General features: G+C 40.7%; 2 protein-coding genes across 3 annotated transcripts in view; both read right to left on the bottom strand.

Annotated features, from left to right (window-relative positions):
- The window catches only part of sash3 (SAM and SH3 domain containing 3), a 29,358-nt gene extending 18,293 nt beyond the window's left edge, over positions 1–11,065 (bottom strand). The window contains exons 1-2 of the mRNA XM_057849321.1: positions 11,043–11,065; positions 2,148–2,331 (exon numbers count right to left, since the gene is read on the bottom strand). Of these exons, the coding sequence (XP_057705304.1) occupies positions 2,148–2,204 (57 nt within the window). The 5' untranslated portion in view covers positions 2,205–2,331; positions 11,043–11,065. The remainder of the gene's footprint in view (positions 1–2,147; positions 2,332–11,042) is intronic.
- A 3,218-nt stretch (positions 11,066–14,283) lies between these two features.
- Positions 14,284–22,141, bottom strand: part of xpnpep2 (X-prolyl aminopeptidase (aminopeptidase P) 2, membrane-bound) — a 37,091-nt gene continuing 29,233 nt past the window's right edge. For both annotated transcript variants that reach the window (XM_057849380.1, XM_057849381.1), the window contains 4 exons: positions 20,827–20,886; positions 17,552–17,628; positions 17,375–17,464; positions 14,284–15,682 (listed from right to left, as the gene is read on the bottom strand). In XM_057849380.1, coding sequence (XP_057705363.1) covers positions 15,479–15,682; positions 17,375–17,464; positions 17,552–17,628; positions 20,827–20,886 — 431 coding nt within the window. In that variant the 3' untranslated portion in view covers positions 14,284–15,478. The remainder of the gene's footprint in view (positions 15,683–17,374; positions 17,465–17,551; positions 17,629–20,826; positions 20,887–22,141) is intronic.

Raw genomic sequence — 22,141 nt, 5'->3', positions numbered from 1 at the left:
ATTAATTAACATGATTAATTTAAAAAATGTAATTACCGCCATTAACACAATAAATTTGATAGCACTACTTTAAGCCAAAACTACTCTGGATGAGTATAAGACATTTTGTCTGTAACGTTAAATAAAATTAGAAAGCGATTTAAATAAAATATATTTATGTATTTAAAAAAGGCATGTCCGATATTTTTTTGCCGATTCCGATACTTTGAAAATGACGTGATCGGACCCGATCAATCGGCATCCCGATAGATCGATCAGTGCCCTCCATAATTATTGGCACCCCTGGAAAAGATGTGTTTTTTAGTCACTAGTTTTTATTGTCACACAAAAATATACACGGTCCCAGGCTTCAACTGGGACCATGTGCTTTGGTCAGATGAGACCAAGATTGAGCTTTTTGGCAACAAACACTCTAAGTGGGTCTGGCGTGCCATGAAAGATGCGCATGCTGAAAAGCACCTCATACCCACTGTGAAGTATGGGGGTGGGTCACTGATGCTGTGGGGCTGTTTCGCTTCCAAAGGCCTTGGGAACCTTGTTAGGGTGCATGGCATCATGAATGCTTTGAAATACCAGGACATTTTTAATCAAAATCTGTTGCCCTCTGCCTGAAAGCTGAAGATGGGTCGTCACTGGGTCTTTCAACAAGACAATGACCCTAAACATATGGCCAAATTTACACAGAAATGGTTCACCAGACACAAAATCAAGCTCCTCCCATGGCCATCTCATTCCCAAGTCCTTGTTTTGTTGGCAAAAGGGGGTTGTACAAAGTATTAACACCAGGGGTGCTATTAATTGTGACACACATTATTTGATGTCAAAGAATTATTTCTTTATGTGGTATTTTTTCCCCACTGAATAAATGCACTTGTATTGAAGGTTGGATTGTTCTCTTTTTTTTCCATTAAGGTCCCATATTATTTGAATAAACAAAAAAAAATATTAGAAGCTGAAACACACATCTTAACCAGGGGTGCCAATAATTATGGAGGGCACTGTATATTACATTTCCCTCTGCATAATATAAGTCATTTGTACTTATTTTTCTGAATTTATGTTACTTATATCTTTATTATTTAAAACACAACAAAAAGTAAATGTTTACATTAACTTTAATTTTAATGTACATCTTATGTTCTTAAGTAGTTAAAATTTGGCATTAAGTATATGAGGAAATGAGGGAAATAAAAATTATGAGATGGAAGTTAGGGTTAGTGCTGTTTTTGTTAACTTTTATTTTGCAAATCATTGAAAAAAATACATTTTGAATGAATGAAAGGCTGTCTAAATTCTCTCTATTCATTATACGCTGCTTTTTAGCTCTATATATCGGTAAAACGGCGCCTTTATAGATTGAACGTGACAATGCGTGAGTGGGTCGTGCAGCGCATGCGTTAATTAATTAGCATGATTAATTTTTAAAAATTAATTACCGCCGTTAACGGAATAAATTTGATAGCTCTACTTTAAGCCAAAACTACTCTGGATGAGTAAAAGACATTTTGTCTGTAACGTTAAATACAATTAGAAAGCGATTTAAATAAAATATATTTATATATTAAAAATAGGCATGTCCGATATTTTTTTGCCAATTCCGATACTTTGAAAATGACGTGACCCGATCGATCGGGATCGGGATCTTTAGTTCAGGGGCTTATTATGAATCTGCTATGACAGCATATAGACGTATTGTTCTATCAAACACAACAGTTCTTTTGGCTTAAAATACAGCAGTTGGTTTTAAAGAGGGGTGCAAGAGCAGAAACTGCTTTTTCAGCCTTGTCTGTGTTTTCCGCCATATACATTAATTTTGCAGGTAATGCAGAACATAAAGCATTGTTGTTGCTGGCAGAAACCACACAGTCTGCAACATCCCCCCCCCTTCCTCGACTAGAATAGAGGAACTTCATCTCATTTCTCATAAGTTAACAACTTAAAGCGGTTACACCGTGTGTGGGTGTGCACGCTTTGGTTAGAGTTTAACCACAAAAGGTTTGCTTTAACATAAGCAGACTTCCTTTAAAAACAACTTCTTAACAGCAGCTTTTTTAGATCTATAAACTTAAACTGTGATAGTGCACGTTGTATGTAGATTTATGGATTTAAGTCATAACTAAGAAACAATTAAAAAAATGTTTGCTCACCTTCTTCTTCTGCACCTGCTCCTTCTCCGAGGCGTTGGAAGGCTTTCGCCTCAGCATGTCGTCTTCACTGTCTCAAAGGCGAATTTGAAGAAAACAATCAAATTTTGTTAATGTTTCTGTTCTTGCTCTCCAGGCGAGATGTCAGATGTGAAAAGTGATGAGACATGTGTGGTGCACTCCCCTGCTGCTGAAACAAGAGCAAATGTTAAGAGGAAGTCACATGACCACATGGCAAGGAACCCACTTTTGCACACTTCCAACATGTTAGTACACAGTAATAACATAGTACACTAGTTATATGTATATTTATCAGTCATTTAGTCGGTTTCTAACACAGAAAATTTTAAAAAAGACTCTTATTGTTGCAACATATTTTCCTTCTTCAGCGGAATATGAATCACTTGTGTTTTTTTTTTTTTTTTTTTTTAAAGCTATTACTCATATCGCCACATTGTGCTTTTTCAGCTTATTTTGCTCAGCTGTGATTCTTTGTCAGCACGTCTGAAGGATGACTCTTTTGACACGAACAATATAACAAACCACCCCAAATAATATAGTATCTCGTGAATCAAAAAGTACATGAGTTTTGCCAGTGGCGGTTTTTGGCCACATCTATTTAAGTGTCAGTGCCATCTTTTCTTCTTTTTTTTTTTTTTTTTTTTTTTTTTAATAATCCATATAGTAAATTCTTATTACAGTGGTATGAAAAAGTATCTGAACCTTTTGGAATTTCTCACATTTCTGCAAATATGATCGGATCTTTATCAAAATCACACAGATGAAAAAACAGTGTCTGCTTCTGAAACCGGGGCCAAAAAGGGTCCACGTGTATTTAAGTGTCACTGCCACCTTTTTGTTTTTTTTTAAATCCACATAGTAAATTCTTATTACAGTGGTATGAAAAAGTATCTGAACCTGTTGGAATTTCTCACATTTCTGCAAATGCGATCGGATCTTTGTCAAAATCACACAGATGAAAAAACAGTGTCTGCTTCTGAAACCTGGGCCAAAAAGGGTCCACATGTATTTAAGTGTCACTGCCACCTTTTTGTTTTTTTTTTTTAATCCACATAGTAAATTCTTGTTACAGTGGTATGAAAAAGTATCTGAACCTTTTGGAATTTCTCACATTTCTACAAATATGATCGGATCTTTATCAAAATCACACAGATGAAAAAACAGTGTCTGCTTCTGAAACCGGGGCCAAAAAGGGTCCACGTGTATTTAAGTGTCACTGCCACCTTTTTGTTTTTTTTTTAAATCCACATAGTAAATTCTTATTACAGTGGTATGAAAAAGTATCTGAACCTGTTGGAATTTCTCACATTTCTGCAAATGCGATCGGATCTTTGTCAAAATCACACAGATGAAAAAACAGTGTCTGCTTCTGAAACCTGGGCCAAAAAGGGTCCACATGTATTTAAGTGTCACTGCCACCTTTTTTTTTTTTTAAATCCACATAGTAAATTCTTGTTACAGTGGTATGAAAAAGTATCCAAACCTTTTGGAATTTCTCACATTTCTGCAAATATGATCGGATCTTTGTCAAAATCACACAGATGAAAAAATAGTGTCTGCTTCTGAAACCGGGGCCAAAAAGGGGCCACTTGTATTTATAAGTGTCACTGCCATCTTTTTTTTTTAAATTTTTTATTTTTTAAATCCATATAGTAAATTCTTTTTACAGTGGTATGAAAAAGTATCTTAACGTTTTGGAATTTCTCACATTTCTGCAAATATGATCGGATCTTTGTCAAAATCACACAGATGAAAAAACTGTCTGCTTCTGAAACCGGGGCCAAAAAGGGTCCACATGTATTTAAGTGTCACTGCCACCTTTTTTTTTTTTTTTTTTTTTAAATCCACATAGTAAATTCTTGTTACAGTGGTATGAAAAAGTATCTGAACCTTTTGGTATTTCTCACATTTCTGCAAATGTGATCGGATCTTTGTCAAAATCACACAGATGAAAAAACTGTCTGCTTTAACTAAAACCACCCAAACATTTATATCTTTTCATATTTTAATGAGGATAGTATGCAAATAATTACAGAAGGGGGACAAATAAGTAAGTGAATCATCACATTTAATGTTTTGTGCCCCCCCTCCCCCTTGAACAGCAATAACTTTAACCAGACGCTTCCTGTAGATGCAGATCTGTCTGGCACATCAATCAGGCAGTGGCGCCTCCAGAAACTTTTCATAGGGGTGGCCAGATGGGGCCACTTAAAATCTTGGGGTGGCCAAAACTAAAAGCCATAATTTCAGGTTTTCATTATATTATTGCAGTAAAAAGGTCAGGGGAAAACTATCAGAAAAACTTAAGGACACGGCTACTGACATACTTTGGTGTATTGTGTAATATTTGATGTTACTAATGATTTATTGTGCATAGTCCATAACTGTCCTGTCAACATTTTGAGTTCCACAACAATTCTGTTTTATTTTGTTATTATATATTAGGCATAAGGTGTACATTAGGGCTGTCAAACGATTAAAATTTTGAATCGAGTTAATCACAGCTTAAAAATGAATTAATTGTAATTAACTCCCAATTCAAACCATCTCTAAAATATGCCATATTTTTCTGTAAATTATTGTTGGAATGGAAAGATAAGACAAGACGGATATACATATACATTCAACATACTGTACATAAGTACTGTATTTTTTTATTATAACAATAAATCCACAATATGGCATTAACATTATTAACATTATTTCTGTGAAAGGGATCCACCGATGGAAAGACTTGTAATTCTTAAAGGATAAATGTGACTTTGTAAATTGTGACTAAATATTGCCATGTAGTGTATTTGCTTAGCTTTCAGTAAATGATACTGTAGCGACTTAACTGTTCTGCCCGAATGCAACCAAGTGGTGCAACCATGACTGTGTGTGGTGGCTGCAAATGCTCTATCTTCTCTGCGTTGGGTACACTACAGGGTATTAAGAAAAAGATCAACTCCTGTCATTCTTCCCCACGTCGCTTCCCACAATATTTATAGTTGCTGTGGGAGAGATGACAAAGCTTTTTCCAATTAAAAGCACGGCCCCAATGAATGCTTGTATCTACTCCACTAACTTGACACTGCCTCATATCTCTGTGTATAAGTAAAACGGCGCCATTGTAGGCTGTTTGTGGCAATGCGTGAATGAGTCGTACCGCGAATGCATTAATTACGATGAATATTTTTACGTAATTAATTTTAAAAAATTAATTACCACGCGTCAACGCGATAAATTTGACAGCCCTACATTTAACAAAACAAAATAAATGAATTCATTTGGGATGAAATGCATAACTGATGCTACAACAATCTAACGATATACTGGCAAGCGGGGTGGCCAGTGGGGTGGCCAACTAATTTATAGGGCTAATCTTGGCCCATTGTTCTCTACAAAACTGCTGTAGTTCAGTCAGATTCCTGGGATGTCTGGCATGAATCGTTGTCTTTAGGTCATGCTACAGCATCTCAGTTGGGTTCAAGTCTGGACTTGGCCACTCCAGAACGTGTATTTTGATCTTCTGAAACCATTCTGAAGTTCATTTACTTCTGTGTTTTGGATCATTGTCTTGTTGCAGCATCCATCCTCTTTTTAGCTTCAACTGTCTGATAGACGGCCTCAGCTTTTCTTGCAAAACTTACTGATAAACTTTGGAATTCATTCTCCCATGAATGATTGCAAGTTGTCCAGGCCCTGAGGCGGTTAAACAGCCCCAAATCATGATGCTCCCCCCACCATGCTTCAAGGTGGGGATGAGCTGTTGATGTTGGTGAGCTGTTCCATTTTTCCTACACACATGACGTTGTGTGTTACTCCCAAACAATTCAACTTTGGCCACAAAACATTTTGCCAAAACTTCTGTGGAGTGTCCAAGTTCCTTTTAGCGAACATTAAACAAGCAATGTTTTTTTTAATTTTTTAATTTTTAAAGACAGCAGTGGCTTCCTCCATGGTGTCCTCCCATAGTTTTACATATAGTTAATGTGTGCACAGAGATATTGGATTGTGCCAGTAATTTCTTTAAGTCTTTAGAGGACCCTCTAGGGTTCTTTTTTACCTCTCTTGGCGTTATCTTTGAGGGACGGCCACTCCTTGGGAGAGAAACAACAGTGCCAAACCTATTCCATTTGGAGACAACTTCTCTGACTGACGATTGATGGACATCCAGACTTTTAGAGATGGTTTTGCATCCTTTTCCAGCTTTATACAAAGCTTTATACAAATCAGCAATCCTTGATCACAGGTCTTCTGACAGCTCTTTTGACCGAGCCATGATGCACATCAGATAATGCTTCTCATCAAGACATTTCTTACCAGGTGTGTGTTTTACCTTCCCATGGGCTCACCACCTGTGGGAAGGGCCAAAGGGGTCGGGTGCGTAGCAATTTGGGCGGCAGCCAAAGGCGGGGGCCTTGGCGGTCCGACCCCCGGCTACAGAAGCTAACTCTTGGGACATGGAATGTCACCTCTCTGGCGGGGAAGGAGCCCGAGCTGGTGTGTGAGGCAGAGAAGTTCCAACTAGATATAGTTGGACTCTCCTCCACACACAGTTTGGGTTCCGATACCAGTCCTCTCGAGAGGGGTTGGACCCTCTTCCACTCTGGAGTTGCCCACGGTGAGAGGCGCCGAGCAGGTGTGGGCATACTTATTGCCCCCCGGCTTGGTGCCTGTACGCTGGGGTTTACCCCAGTAGACGAGAGGGTAGCCTCCCTCCGCCTTCGGGTGGGGGGACGGGTCCTGACTGTTGTTTGTGCTTATGCACCAAACAGCAGTTCAGAGTACCCACCCTTTTTGGAGTCCTTGGAGGGTGTGCTGGAGAGTGCCCCCTCTGGGGACTCCCTCGTTCTGCTGGGGGACTTCAGCGCTCACGTGGGCAATGACAGTGAGACCTGGAGGGGCGTGATTGGGAGGAACGGCCCCCCCGATCAGAACCCGAGCGGTGTTCTGTTATTGGACTTCTGTGCTCGTCACAGATTGTCCATAACGAACACCATGTTCAAACATAAGGGTGTCCATATGTGCACTTGGCACCAGGACACCCTAGGCCGCAGTTCGATGATCGACTTTGTGATCGTGTCATCGGACTTGCGGCCGCATGTTTAGGACACTCGGGTGAAGAGAGGGGCGGAGCTGTCAACTGATCACCACCTGGTGGTGTGTTGGCTCCGATGGTGGGGGAAGATGCTGGTCAGACCTGGCAGGCCCAAACGTATTGTGAGGGTCTGCTGGGAACGTCTGGCAGAATCCCCTGTCAGAAAGGGCTTCAACACCCACCTCCGGCAGAACTTCTCCCTTGTCCCGGGGGAGGTGGAGGACATTGAGTCCGAGTGGACCATGTTCCGCACCTCCATTGTTGAGGCGGCCGATCGGAGCTGTGGCCGTAAGGTGGTTGGTGCCTGTCGTGGCGGCAATCCCCGAACCCGCTGGTGGACACCTGGGGTAAGGGATGCCGTCAAGCTGAAGAAAGAGGCCTATCGGGCCTTTTTGGCCTGTGGGACTCCGGAGGCAGCTGACAGGTACCGGCTGACCAAGCGGACTGCGGCTTCGGCGGTCGCCGAGGCAAAAACTCGGACATGGGAGGAGTTCGGTGAGGCCATGGAAAACGACTTCCGGACGGCTTCGAGGAAATTCTGGTCCACCATCCGGCGTCTGAGGAGAGGAAAGCAGTGCACCATTAACACTGTGTATAGTGAAGATGGTGTACTGCTGACCTCGACTCGGGACGTCTTGAGTCGGTGGGGAGAATACTTCGAAGCCCTCCTCAATTCCACCGACACGCCTTCCTTTGAGGAAGCAGAGTCTGGGGACTCTGAGGTGGGCTCTTCAATCTCTGGGGTTGAAGTCACTGAGGCGGTTGGTAAGCTCCTCGGTGGCAAGGCCCCGGGGGTAGATGAGATCCGCCCAGAGTTCCTAAAGGCTCTGGATGTTGTAGGGCTGTCATGGCTGACACGCCTCTACAACATCGCGTGGACATCGGGGACAGTGCCTCTGGATTGGGAGACCGGGGTGGTGGTCCCCCTTTTTAAAAAGGGGGACCGGAGGGTGTGTTCCAATTATAGAGGGATCACACTCCTCAGCCTCCCCGGTAAAGTCTATTCAGGGGTGCTGGAGAGGAGGGTCCGTCGGGAAGTCGAATCTCGGATTCAGGAGGAGCAGTGTGGTTTTCGTCCCGGCTGTGGAACAGTGGACCAGCTCTACACCCTCGGCAGGGTCCTCGAGGGTGCATGGGAGTTCGCTCAACCAGTCTACATGTGTTTTGTGGATTTGGAGAAGGCGTTCGACCGTGTGCCTAGGGGAGTCCTGTGGAGGGTGCTCCGGGAGTACGGGGTACCGAGCCCCTTGGTAAGGGCTGTTCGGTCCCTGTACGACCGGTGTCAGAGTCTGGTCCGCATTGCCAGCAGTAAGTCGAATTCGTTCCCAGTGAGGATTGGACTCCGCCAAGGCTGCCCTTTGTCACCGATTCTGTTCATAATTTTTATGGACAGAATTTCTAGGCGCAGCCGAAGCGTTGAGGGGGTCCGGTTTGGTGGCCTCAGCATCTCATCTCTGCTTTTTGCAGATGATGTGGTGCTGTTGGCTTCATCAAGCCGTGACCTCCAACTCTCACTGGGGCGGTTTGCAGCCGAGTGTGAAGCGGTTGGGATGAAGATCAGCACCTCCAAATCCGAGACCATGGTCCTCAGCCGGAAAAGGGTGGCATGCCCTCTCCGGGTCGGGGATGAGATCCTGCCCCAAGTGGAGGAGTTCAAGTATCTTGGGGTCTTGTTCACGAGTGAGGGTAGGAGGGAGCGGGAGATTGACAGGCAGATCGGTGCAGCGTCTGCAGTGATGCGGACTCTGCACCGGTCCGTTGTGGTGAAGAAGGAGCTGAGCCAAAAGGCGAAGCTCTCGATTTACCGGTCGATCTACGTTCCTACCCTCACCTATGGTCACGAGCTGTGGGTCGTGACCGAAAGAACAAGATCCCGGATACAAGTGGCCGAAATGAAATGAAATGAGTTTCTTCCGCAGGGTGTCCGGGCTCTCCCTTAGAGATCGGGTGAGAAGCTCGGTCATCCGGGAGGGGCTTGGTGTCGAGCCGCTACTCCTCCGCGTTGAGAGGAGCCAGTTGAGGTGGCTCGGGCATCTGGTTCGGATGCCTCCTGGACGCCTCCCTGGAGAGGTGTTCCGGGCATGTCCCACCGGCGGGAGGCCCCGGGGTCGACCCAGGACACGCTGGAGAGACTATGTCGCTCGGCTGGCCTGGGAACGTCTTGGAATCCCGCCGGAGGAGCTGGCTGAAGTGGCTGGGGAGAGGGAAGTTTGGGCTTCCCTGCTGAAGCTGCTGCCCCCGCGACCCGACCCCGGAATAAGCGGAAGATAATGGATGGATGGTGTGTGTTTTATAGTGGGCAGGGCAGCTTTAAGCCAGTCACCAGTGATTGGGCACACACCTGACTTAAATTGTTTGGTAAAAATTGCTTTCAATTGCTCTTCAAGTCTCCTCAGGCAGAGGGTTCACTTACTTATTTTTCCCCCGTCTGCCAGTGTTTACATGCTATCCTCATTAAAATATGAAAATGTATAAATGTTTGGGTGGTTTTAGCTAAAACACTGCTTTTACATCTGTCTGATTTTGACAAAGATCAGATCACATTTGATGATGATTTTATGCAGAAATTTGAGAAATTCCAAAAGGTTCAGATTAGGGCTGTCAAAATTATCGCGTTAACGGGCGGTAATTAATTTTTTAAATTAATCACGTTAAAATATTTGACGCAATTAACGCACATGCCCCGCTCAGATTAAAATGACAGCAGTGTAATGTCCGCTTGTTACTTGTTTTTTTGTGTTTGGCGCCCTCTGCTGGCTCTTGGGTCCAAATGATTTTATTTTACAATGAGTCAGCATTGACATCAACAATGGCAAGCTACTAGTGTATTTTTTGATTGAAATTTTTACAAATTTCAATAAAACGAAAACATTAAGATGGGTTTTAATATAATTTTAATTAATATAATATAATAAATTTTAATATAATTTTTATAACTTGTACTAACATTTATCTTTTAAGAACTACAAATCTTTCTATCCATGGATCGCTTTAAGAGAATGTTAATAATGTTAACGCCATCTTGTTGATTTATTGGTATAGTAAACAAATACAGTACTTATGTAGAATGTATATATCCGTCTTGTGTCTTATTTTTCCATTCCAACAATAATTTACAGAAAAATATGGCATATTTTATAGATGGTTTGAATTGCGATTAATTACAATTAATTTTCAAGCTGTAATTAACTGGATTAAAAATTTTAATCGTTTGACAGCCCTAGTTCAGATACTTTTTCATACCACTGTATGTTGTGTTGTGTGAGCAACATATGTTATACAAGAAGAAAACAGCAGCATGTTTTTTTTTTTTTTTTTAATCTACTGTCAACACTTTCCTGTGAAACACAGACTAGGACCTCTCTCTCGAAGCAGCTTCTTGCACACATTTTTCTGGTTCTATGGCAGTAGTTCTTAACCTGGGTTCGGTAAGTCTAAGGGGTTCGGCGAAGGTAAAGAAATGCAGAGCCCTATTTTCGTATGCTGATTAAATCTAGGCAAAGTGGCTTTTTAGACCAAGTTTTGAACTGGTTTGCTCCCCATTTACAGTTGTCACACTTGGACGGAATTGACTCACGTGCAGAATTCAGTCTTTACTGAACACAAACAATCAGAAGCAGGAACAAACTGAGGGTGCTCCAGAAAGAGGAAATAACGAGCTATGAAATAAAATGATACAAACGGGAAACAAGAGAGCCAGGCAAAATGCATTGGAGTGGGGCACTATAACAGAGGACTTGGCACTAGGGATAAAATAACAACAAATTGTGGTAGAATACTATGAATAAACTTACAACGTAGAAATATCTTGGACTATGAATGCTGGCTGTAGTGACAGCGAAGGGCAAAACAAACAATCTAAGCACATAAGGAATGGGGCACAGGTGGGAACGATAAGTAATCATAATCAGAGACAGGTGAAACAGCAGGAAGGGTGAGTGGTGGAAACAGGAGGGTGAGGCTTCAAAATAAAGTAGGAAGAAACAATATACAGTGGGGCAAATAAGTATTTAGTCACCCACTAATTGTGCAAGTTCTCCTACTTGAAAAGATTAGAGAGGCCTGTAATTGTCAACATGGGTAAACCTCAACCATGAGAGACAGAATGTGGGAGAAAAAAAAAACAGAAAATCACAATGTTTTTAAAGAATTTATTTGCAAATCATGGTGGAAAATAAGTATTTGGTCAATACCAAAAGTTCATCTCAATACTTTATTATGTACCCTTTGTTGGCAATAACAGGGCCAAACGTTTTCTGTGCCTCTTCACAAGCTTTTCACACACTGTTGCTGGTATTTTGGCCTATTCCTCCATGCAGATCTCCTCGAGAGCAGTGATGTTTTTGGGACTGTCGTTAGGCAACACGGACTTTCAACTCCCTCCACAGATTTTCTATGGGGTTTGAGATCTGGAGACTGGCTAGGCCACTCCAGGACCTTGAAATGCTTCTTACAAAGCCACGCCTTTGTTGCCCTGGCTGTGTGTTTGGGATCACTGTCATGCTGAAAGACCCAGCCATGTCTCATCTTCAATGCCCTTGCTGACGGAAGGAGATTTTCTCTCAAAATCTCTCCATACATGGCCCCATTTATTCTTTCCTTTACACAGATCAGTCGTACAGGTACATTTGCAGAAAAAACAGCCCCAAAGCATGATGTTTCCACCCCCATGCTTCACAGTGGGTATGGTGCAATTCAGTATTCTTTCTCCTCCAAACAGTAGTGTTAGGGATCCTGCCCCCTGAGCCCTACTCTTCCTCTTTGTGTGTGTGTATATGTCTCTGCCTTGATTACTGGATTGGACAGATGGGTGAGCCTGGAACCAGGTGCAGGTGATCGTCGTTAACGGCTTACTTAAGCCAGTCCCTGGCCTCACCTCATTGCCAGATCAACAACTCCATTCCAAGAGTTCGTGACACGAGCCCTTGATAATTCTAGAAATCCGTATTGCCTTGCTTTAGCTCATTTTATCTTTATTCACAGATCCTGCATTGCTCGTCTGCCTCGTCAGCTCACCTGCTCAATCGCCAAATGCCTGCCTGATCACTTGGACACAGACTGCTGTCACATTTTACAATAAACTATTGTAACTCCTGCCACCTTGCCTGCCTCCTCTGTGCTTGGGTCCCCTGCTCACCCAGAAACCCAACAAGTAGAACCTGTGTTTCTACCAAAAAGTTGTATTTTGGTTTCATCTGACCATAACACATTCTCCCAGTCCTCTTCTGGATGATCCAAATGCTCTCTAGCGAACCGCAGACGGGCCTGGACGTGTACTTTCTTCAGCAGGGGGACACGTCTGGCAGTGCAGGATTTGAGTCCCTGGCGGCGCATTGTGTTACTGATAGTAGCCTTTGTTACTGTGGTCCCAGCTCTCTGTTGGTCATTCACTAGGTCCCCCCGTGTGGTTCTGGGATTTTTGCTCACCGTTCTTGTTATCATTTTGACGCCACGGGGTGAGGAGGGAGTTGAAAGTTTGTGTTGCCCAACGACAGCCCCAAAACATCAGCTCAAGAGGAGATCTGCATGGAGGAATGGCCCAAAATACCAGCAACAGTGTGTGAAAAGCTTATGAAGAATTACAGAAAACGTTTGGCCTCCATTATTGCCAACATAGGGTACATAACAAAGTATTGAAATGAACTTTTGGTATTGACCAAATGCTTATTTTCCACCATGATTTTCACATAAATTCTTTAAAAATCAAACAATGTAATTTTCTGCCCCCCCCCCCCCCCTCCCCACCCACATTCTGTCTCTCATGGTTGAGGTTTACCCATGTTAGGCTACTTATTCATTTTCTTATGATTTAAAAAAGTCAATGTTTGCACAATCTTCAAAATAGATTCCATTTCACTCTGCATAATATAAGTCATTTGTACTTATTTTTCTGAGTGTAGGTTACTTATATCTTTATTATTCAAAAACACAACAAAAATACATGTTTACATTATCTTTAATTTTCCTACATCCTATGTTCTTAAGTAGTTAAAATTGAGATTTGGCATTAAGTATGTGAGGAAATGAGGGATAATAAAAATTAGGAGATGGAGGTTGGGGTTATAGCTGTTTTTGTTAACATTTATTTTCCAAAAATTTTGAATGAAAATCACTTTTTGTATGTGTTATAGAAATAACTGAACAAACAGTTTTCTTTGCATTTCAGTAGTTTTGCCCCCCCCCAAATAAAATAAAATAAAATAAATAAATAAAATTCCTGGCTCAGTGTCCACCTTCATGTTGGGGAGTTCTAGCAAGAAATTCTAACCACTTTCACCCCTGGATATATCGAGATACTTTCTATTACAATGGGTTATCAATATGCTTCTGCCAAGAATCTATAAATAGTTTGAAAAGATTTTACTGTTTCGTAAAGGTACCAACAGGTTGCTACTAAAATCTTCCATTAAAATAGTGTCTATGTTAGCTTATTGCTTGGTATTGGCTGCTACTGATGGCCATAGATGTCCAATCCATTTGATGTAGAATAAATGGCAGCGAATGAAAAAAATGTATAATATATACTGTAGTTATCTACATAGAATGTAGCAATTTGACTACTGAGCCTCTGCTGGATATTGTGGGACACTCTGCTCGATAACTGAAGGGTCCTTCTGAACTTACTGTTTGACTCAGTTTTTTCCCCCTTAATTTTCCATATAAAGTACTCTCATGTTTATCCTTTGTGGCAGACGTTGGTAGTAAAAGCTGAGAGGGAAGTTGAGCATTAGTCAGGTCTAGCTTGTTATTTTTGCATGCTCGACAACCGCATGAAAAGAGGATGCCCTATTTTGCTTTCCGCTCGCACCATGGCAGCTCGCTACCACAAACTTTACATACTGAAGGCATGTCACGAAAACAGTTCGACTCATCAGAATATTAGGCACACTTGAACAATTAATTAGATATCATAAAGACACATGATTTAAAATTCTGCCTTCGAAAAGATAATAAAAATGGCAGTCTAATATTATTTCGATTTTTTTTTTTATAAACATACAATAATAAAATACTATACATATACGTGCCCTCCATAATTATTGGCACCCCTGAAAAAGATGTGCTTTTTAGTCACTAGTTTTTATTGTCACACAAAAATACACATGGTCCCAGGCTTCAACTGGGATCGTGTGCTTTGGTCAGATGAGACCAAGATTGAGCTTTTTGGCAACAAACACTCTAAGTGGGTCTGGCGTGCCATGAAAGATGCGCATGCTGAAAAGCACCCCATACCCACTGTGAAGTATGGGGGTGGGTCAGTGATGCTGTGGGGCTGTTTCGCTTCCAAAGGCCCTGGGAACCTTGTTAGGGTGCATGGCATCATGAATGCTTTGAAATACCAGGAAATTTTTAATCAAAATCTGTTGCCCTCTGCCCGAAAGCTGAAGATGGGTCGTCACTGGGTCTTTCAGCAAGACAATGACCCTAAACATATGGCCAAATCTACACAGAACTGGTTCACCAGACACAAAATCAAGCTCCTCCCATGGCCATCTCAGTCCCCAGACCTTGTTTTGTTGGCAAAAGGGGGTTGTACAAAGTATTAACACCAGGGGTGCTATTAATTGTGACACACATTATTTGATGTCAAAGAATTATTTCTTTATGTGGGATGTTTTCCCCACTGAATGAATGCACTTGTATTGAAGGTTGGACTCTTTTTTTCCCATTAAGGTCCCATATTATTTGAATTTAAAAAAAAAAATTGAAGCTAAAAAACCACATCTTTTTCAGCGGTGCCAATAATTATGGAGGGCACTGTATGGCGCTTTAATCTCAAATCTGTCCGTATGGCCCATACCTTGAAAAACTAACAAGTACGATCATCATATCTTTAGGTACCGCTGTTCTTTTTGCCATGTGGATCAGTAAGTAATCATGAAATTGAAAGAGACATCTAATTTAATTGAATTACCTGCACTTTCAGATAATCGCAATTTTGCAGTGTATAAATAACACCCACGCAGGCATGGGATAGGCTCCAGCACCTCCGCGACCCTTGTGAGGAAAAGCGGCATGGAAAATGGATGAATGAATAACGCCTAGTGTGAAAAAATTACCTATGTGGCAAATTTAGGTAGCCATAAATTTACTTCAGACAAGACTACAAATCCGCTACGTCATCAAAATTATACAAGAGATCATTTTCAAACCTGAAAAAAAAGTCAAAAAAACAAATGTCAGTGCTTTGCTGCCGTTGATTATACATTTTGTGCTTTAGCAGTAAAGTTTAGAGTGCAACACTGTACAGTACAGCAATAGCCAAAGTGACAAGCGTGAGCGTAGAGGAGCAGACAGATGAAGACGATCCGGACTCCGCGAAGGGTTCCGTATGTTTTAACATCCAGTTCTTCTCCTCGTAGAGGCCCTGACGGTCCAGCTCCGGACTCATCAATGTCCGAATGGTCTCGTAGTATTTATTCAACCACTGCAACTGGAAAAGGAAGAGACCGTTCTCTAAATCAGCAGCTCTCCATAGCTAAAAAAAAAATATCTGGAGTTCCACAGGGATGCTTACTAGAACCACTTTAATTACCTTAATAATTTGACTAGTGCTGCAACAATTAACCGATTAACTCATGTAATTCAATTAGAAAAAAGCTTCGAATCAATTTTTGCGACTTCGAGGATTCGTTTAGAGGGGGGATGTAAAGGTTTGTTTTGAAAGTGTTCACATTTAGTTTTATTGATTTGTGTGGATACAATTATTTCTAATGGCAACAGTGAATATGTCTCATCTAACATGACTGGGTCAAGCTGCTGCCTGTTAAGACCAATATAAGATGTGTTTTTGTTTGAGCTAATATATTGTAGCGTTTGCTTAGCGGAAGTTTGGTCGCGAAAACAGCACACGAGCCTCAGCGCCTTTTTCCTCTCTTTTTATTCACTTCCCGCCACCTCACCAATGCCAAAACAACAACAACTATATACACTGACGCAATCTAGTCCACCAATCGGAGCGTCGCGCTGGTGCACCAGCACACCAATGACAGTCCCGCGTTGGTGCATAAATTAACCCATTGATGACAGCCCCGGCGATGCTACAATATTGTTGAAGCATTTGTAATTTATTTTAGAAGTATATTTAAATGTTTTTTTTTTTTGGGAATGTGTGTTTGAATGATTTATTAAGAGCATCGTAAAAAAAAAAAAAAAAAAAAAAAGTTAGCATTTTATAGCATTTAAGCTAGCGGACTTTTGCTAAGTTAGCCAACATAAGGTTGTAAGTTTTTGTTTGAGCTAATATGATTGTTAAAGCATTTGCTTTTTAGTTTAGAATCGTATTTAGCAGTTTTTGTGTTTGGACGATTTCTTAAGAGAATCGTGAAAAAGAAGTTAGCATTTTATAGCATTTAAGCTAGCGGACTTTTGCTTTGCTAAGTTAGCCAATTGTTCTTTCGTTGTATTTCCTTCCTCATTTATTATTATTATTATTATTAGAACATGTCACATCAATATTTAATGCTGAAACTATTAATCGATTAACTCATGTAATTCGATTACAAAAAAGCTTTGAATCAAATTTTGTTGCTTTGAGCATTTAATTAGAGTGACATTGTAATGGTTTGTTTTGAAAGTGTTGCATTTAGTTTTATTGATTTAGGTGGATACACTGCACTCTAGTGGCAACCGTGAATATGCCATAATTCGTCTAATATGGCTGAATCCACCTGTGCCCTGTTAAGACAAACACAAGGTGTGTTTTTGTTAGAGCTAATATGTCTGTTGATACATTTGCTATTTATTTTAGAAGTATATTTAGCAGTTTTTTGCAGGAATATGTGTTTGAATTATTTATTAAGAGCACTGTAAAAACCATAGCATTTTATAGCATTTAAGCTAACGGACTTTTGCTTTGCAAGTTAGTCAATTGTTCTTTTGTTGTACTTCGATCCTCATCTATTATTTGCTTAAGGCTCAGGTATTTTAATTTATTGTTAAATGCATTTATTGCTCTTGTGAATTTTTTAAAAATTTTATTTGTATTCGCATTTAATGCTCTTTTGAAAGTGCAATCTTAGCTAACTGAAGCCTGATGAATTTGCATGAGCTGTACGGAGTGGAGAGGAAAAAAAAAAACATTAATATCATATGTTGGGATGTTTTGCAAAGTAAATTATGGTACCTGGACTGGGCTCAGAAGAGAGGTGTCAATCAACTTTCTGTCGTACGGAACCATGGACACGGTGTCAAATGTCAAGTAATTATGACCATACTGTAGGAGAAGGACTGTGTCAATAACCACATGATGCTTATTAATAATAAATGACTGACTGATCAATATTGTCCAGGCTGTCTGTACCTTTGTTTGGGCAGGCACAACCACTGCAATGTCTTCAATGCGGATCCCAAAGTCGTTCTCTTTGTAATAACCTGGTTCTGTTAACACAATTAGGTTTTAATTCTAATGTGAGTTGTACCGTAATTTTCAGACAGAAACCGTTACTTTTTTCCTCTGCTTTGAAACCTGCGGTTTATAGTCCAGTGCAGCTTAAATGTGGATTTTTACAGGCCAATGAGCTGTATGTCTTTAGTAGGGTTTTAAAAAGTATCACAGTATCGATACTGAAATGTTGTGTCTACATCCTATATTTGATTGCAAAAGTATCTATACGCTCTTGTTCATTTGTTTTTGCATGACCACAGGTCACCAGAAATTTGCTGTCATGGGGTAAATTTGATTTTGCGCTACTCTTGATAGCAGACAATTGGACTCGAGTCACAGGGACTCGCAAATTTGATGACTCGCAACTCGAAACGCAGACTCGGATTTGATTCGCTTGAGCTGGGAGAGTCCGAGCCCTGAGGCACAACTCGACTTGTGAGGCAATAACTCGAGACTCGACTTGTGAGACAATGACTCGGGACTCGACAATTTGACTTGAAAGACTTGGATCGTAGATTGCTTCCCACCTGCCAGTGAACCACTAGGCCGCTCTCGCCACAGCCTCACGGAACATCATGGTGGTCAAAAATCAATCAAATTCCATACAGACTACACTGCATAGGGTTTTTTCTTTACATTGACAGTAAAGTTTCCCTCAAAGATAAACCTGGGTGCTTTGTAGGTTGGTAGGTTGGATGGTGAAGCCCTTGACTAACCTGTGACTCAACTTGACCATTTGACTTGACACGACTCGTCTTAAAGGGATCCTCTGTTTTTAAGACAAGTAATTCCTAAAAGATAAATGTTAGTATGAGTTTTAATAATTTGATATTAAAACCCCTCTTTATGTTTTTATTTTAATAAAGTTTGTAAAATTATTTTAAGTGATAGGTCGCCATTCTTGTTACGTCGCAGTGCGTGACGTCACTGGTCCCGTTGCCGAAATTCCAGCGTGTCACTCGTTAGCTTTCCCAACATGTCGTCAGTTCTACCCTTCCTGTTTGAACCAGATCTGAAACGTGAAGAGCAGGACAGCACTGTCAGTCGTTCACAAGACCAGCTTCAGGGAAAAATGCGTGCAGCAACTACCTGATATGACAAAAGCTGGGCAAAACTGGTGATGCGAGCGAGTCCTGTTGGGAGCGAGAGTGTCTGCTGTCCGGTTTTATTAGCAGATATTCAAGGTAAGCATATTGCGTTTTCAAAATTATCCCAATATAATTATGTAGATTGTTAGCATCCAGAGCTGTCGTGTGCTTACAGTACAGGCCAAAGAGCACACCTTGTGTAATCAATGTCTTGTACATTGTAACGCGTGGTAGCTAGGATACGTGTATAAAAGTACCAAAAAGGGGAGAAGCTTCCACTTATGCACATTTATTCACAAAAAATAATATTTCCACCTTGACCACTCTTCACTCGGTAGCTCAGCAGTACGCAAACACACGTTCCTTGACGAACTCCCAACATTGTTGTTAGGTCCACGTCAGAGTCACTGTCGTCACTGTCGTCACTGTAGCGTGCTTTAATTGTTTAGTATGATTTGGGGAAAACTCCCACGAAGAATAGTCAACAAAAAAGATAGCAATAGTAATCCAAATCCGCGTTTTTTTACCCACTCGAAGATCCAGGAATTAGACCGATATCATGGCAATGTCGCAGCCGCGATTAGGCCGTCGATTCCACAAAATAGAATGATCCGAAAAGCCGCTGTGGGACCGACGACTAAAAAAAAAAAAGGACAGATCCGAAACCAATATTGCAGATGCGGTGGGACCGTCGGATCCAGAAAATAGACTGATCCCTTACTTGACTGCGGGTCCAGGAAAAATGTTTGGGCGCTAGTTGTAACGCGTGGTGGGTAGGATACGTGCATACAGGGGCCAAAAAGTGGGAGAAGCTTCCACTTATGCACATTTATTGACTAAAAATAATAATTCCACCTTGACCACTCACTTCACTCCCCTTGTTTCCATTTGACTGGAAATTGCCTCCAAAAGCAGCACATCGTGGCATTTTACTTCGCGAGTTTAGGCAGCAATAAGCAATTGTTGAACACGAACGATACCAATGACGTCATCACTGCGAGCCTGCAAACCACGGCGCCAACTAACGGTCAAAATATGGACTAAATATTATAAAATATTGCCATTGATTTAACATTTCATGTGTTTCTAAAAACATATTTTATTACAAGAGAACAATTGTGGTTTATTAGAGCCTACAAGTATTTAAGTTAGAGGATCACTTTAACAAACCTTGTGACTCGGCTCAACTCGACACGACCTCGAGACTCGACTCGAATTGACTCAACATAAACTAATGACTTGATTCGACTCGACTTAACATCATGACTCGACTTGATCACAACAGGTAAGACTGTGGATTTACTTGTGACTTGGATTGTAGTGACTTGTCCAATTGTGTGCTTGATAGTAATGGAGGATATTATTGCCGCCACCCACCAATTTGACAAGAAAACAGCATTTTTTCATTTATAAACCGCACTGGACAATAAGCTGCAGCTGTATTACTGGATATTGGCACCAAAACATATTAACCGGTAACACTATATCTGACAGCGGGGTCATAAGACTGTCATAAAACCAAATGAACCAATTGGCTGCAGTCAACTTCTGCTGCCACCACTGTTGTCATCCAACATGCCTCCTAACATGCATTGCAGCACTACAGATGTAAATAACATTCAAAATTCATTTTCTGTGCCAATTATTTCTTCAGTTACTGTTCCAGTTGTTTCATTATTTGCTACCTATGGTATTTGGTAACACTTTATTTGACAGTGGCGCCATAAGCTTGTCATAGGACTAACATAAATATGACATCACACTGCTATGAACATTAATAAATGCTTATGACAGATGTCATTTGGTGTCATCTGGGAATTTTTCTCACTTTTGAATTGATGTAAAGATCCGTGCTTAACATAAATGGAGTTAACTCGTAATATCATTAATGGCCATGATAGTGTCATGTCAAAATTATGATGGTCTTTTGGCAGTCTTATGACGGCGCTGTCAAAGAAAGTTACCTATTAACACAAATAAATCAACAAATAAGCCGCACTGGATTATAGACTGAACTATAAATTCAAAATGAGGGAAAAAGTAACAGTTTATAGTCCAAAAATTACATTTTTTTTCTTTTTTTCCCTAAAGAAAAAGTCTCACCTATTGATGTAAACATGCCTTCTTGAAAGGGAATGTTGTTACTCTGAAAACCAACAGGCCCTAGACAAAAAGTAGTAGAGCAAATTAGTATTTACTTAGTGCAATATATATAAGAAGAAAAATACAAATTGACAAATGTCCAATAATGACTTTTTAACAGATATCTCAATATTGCCCAACATTAAAAATCTGAGACCGATATCAAATTGATCCCGATATATAGTGTATCAAATACTTTTTCTCCCCACTGTATATGGATATGGATCTATCAATAATTCACAGTTTATGTGCAAAAATAGACACACCCGTTTTTGTAGGGATCGACCAAAAATAGACACACCCGTTTTTGTAGGGATCGACCGAGGTAACAGTTAAAGTCCAATAGACTAAGACTAAAACAAAAATTAAAAGGGCTACAAAAACAACTCTGCCCCCAAGATGCATTTTGCTGGGCTTTTGCGCAGATTTTTGTATTTTATTACTTTTTTTAGTGACTATTTCTTTCTGGTAACGCAGTTTAAATGAAATTATAATTAATTATTTTTCAGTGATTTATTGTTCATTTAATTTTGCCACCACAAATACAAATGGTCTGCTCATATAACAAATCCCAAGCATCTTAGTTTGGAGACATCTAATGGTCAATAAGCATAACTGCTGTGCTAAGCTGTGACCAACTCTTGTACAAAGGCAAAAGGCTTTTACATTCACTTTGATGGCAACATACATATTGGCCCCAAACAAATCATGAAAAACCAATGTCGATATTATCTGATATCATTTTAAAATTCTTTTATCAGCCAATGTTATCAGGTAGCGATAATATCGAGCAACTCTAGCACAAATGCAAATATGTAGGAATACAATTATCATGTATGACAATAAAAATGACCTAAAGTAAAATTACCCTCATTGCCACAACATCACTTGCTGCTCGTAACTTATTGGCTTTACTACCAATCTGTGTACACTGTAACTTGTGTTTTTTATACTAGCCAAATTGTACTTTTGGTTTTGTTTTATGTGGTGAACATTATGGCGAAGCTTTAAATTACGTAGTACCAGTAGTCCCCGAGTTACGAACGGCGACGTATCCCGAATTTCTGCGTAAGTAGGAATTAACCCTTTAAAAATTCAAAATAACTATCAAAAAGTCCAAAGTATTGTATTTTGTTTAATGGTGGAGGATACACTGCCCTCTGGTGACAGCGTTGGGTCTGGCTGGACTGTCGTTCAATAATGCTTCCATACAGGAGCACTCAGATGTCTCACATGGATAAAGGATAACCTCTGGTTTGGCTCACATAAAGCTGTA

The sequence above is a fragment of the Corythoichthys intestinalis genome, chromosome 11 (genome assembly GCF_030265065.1).
Source record: "Corythoichthys intestinalis isolate RoL2023-P3 chromosome 11, ASM3026506v1, whole genome shotgun sequence".
In the NCBI taxonomy this organism is placed as follows: Eukaryota; Metazoa; Chordata; class Actinopteri; order Syngnathiformes; family Syngnathidae; genus Corythoichthys; species Corythoichthys intestinalis.
The sequence above is the reverse complement of the archived record's forward strand: the minus strand, read 5'-3'. Positions and strand labels throughout refer to the sequence as shown.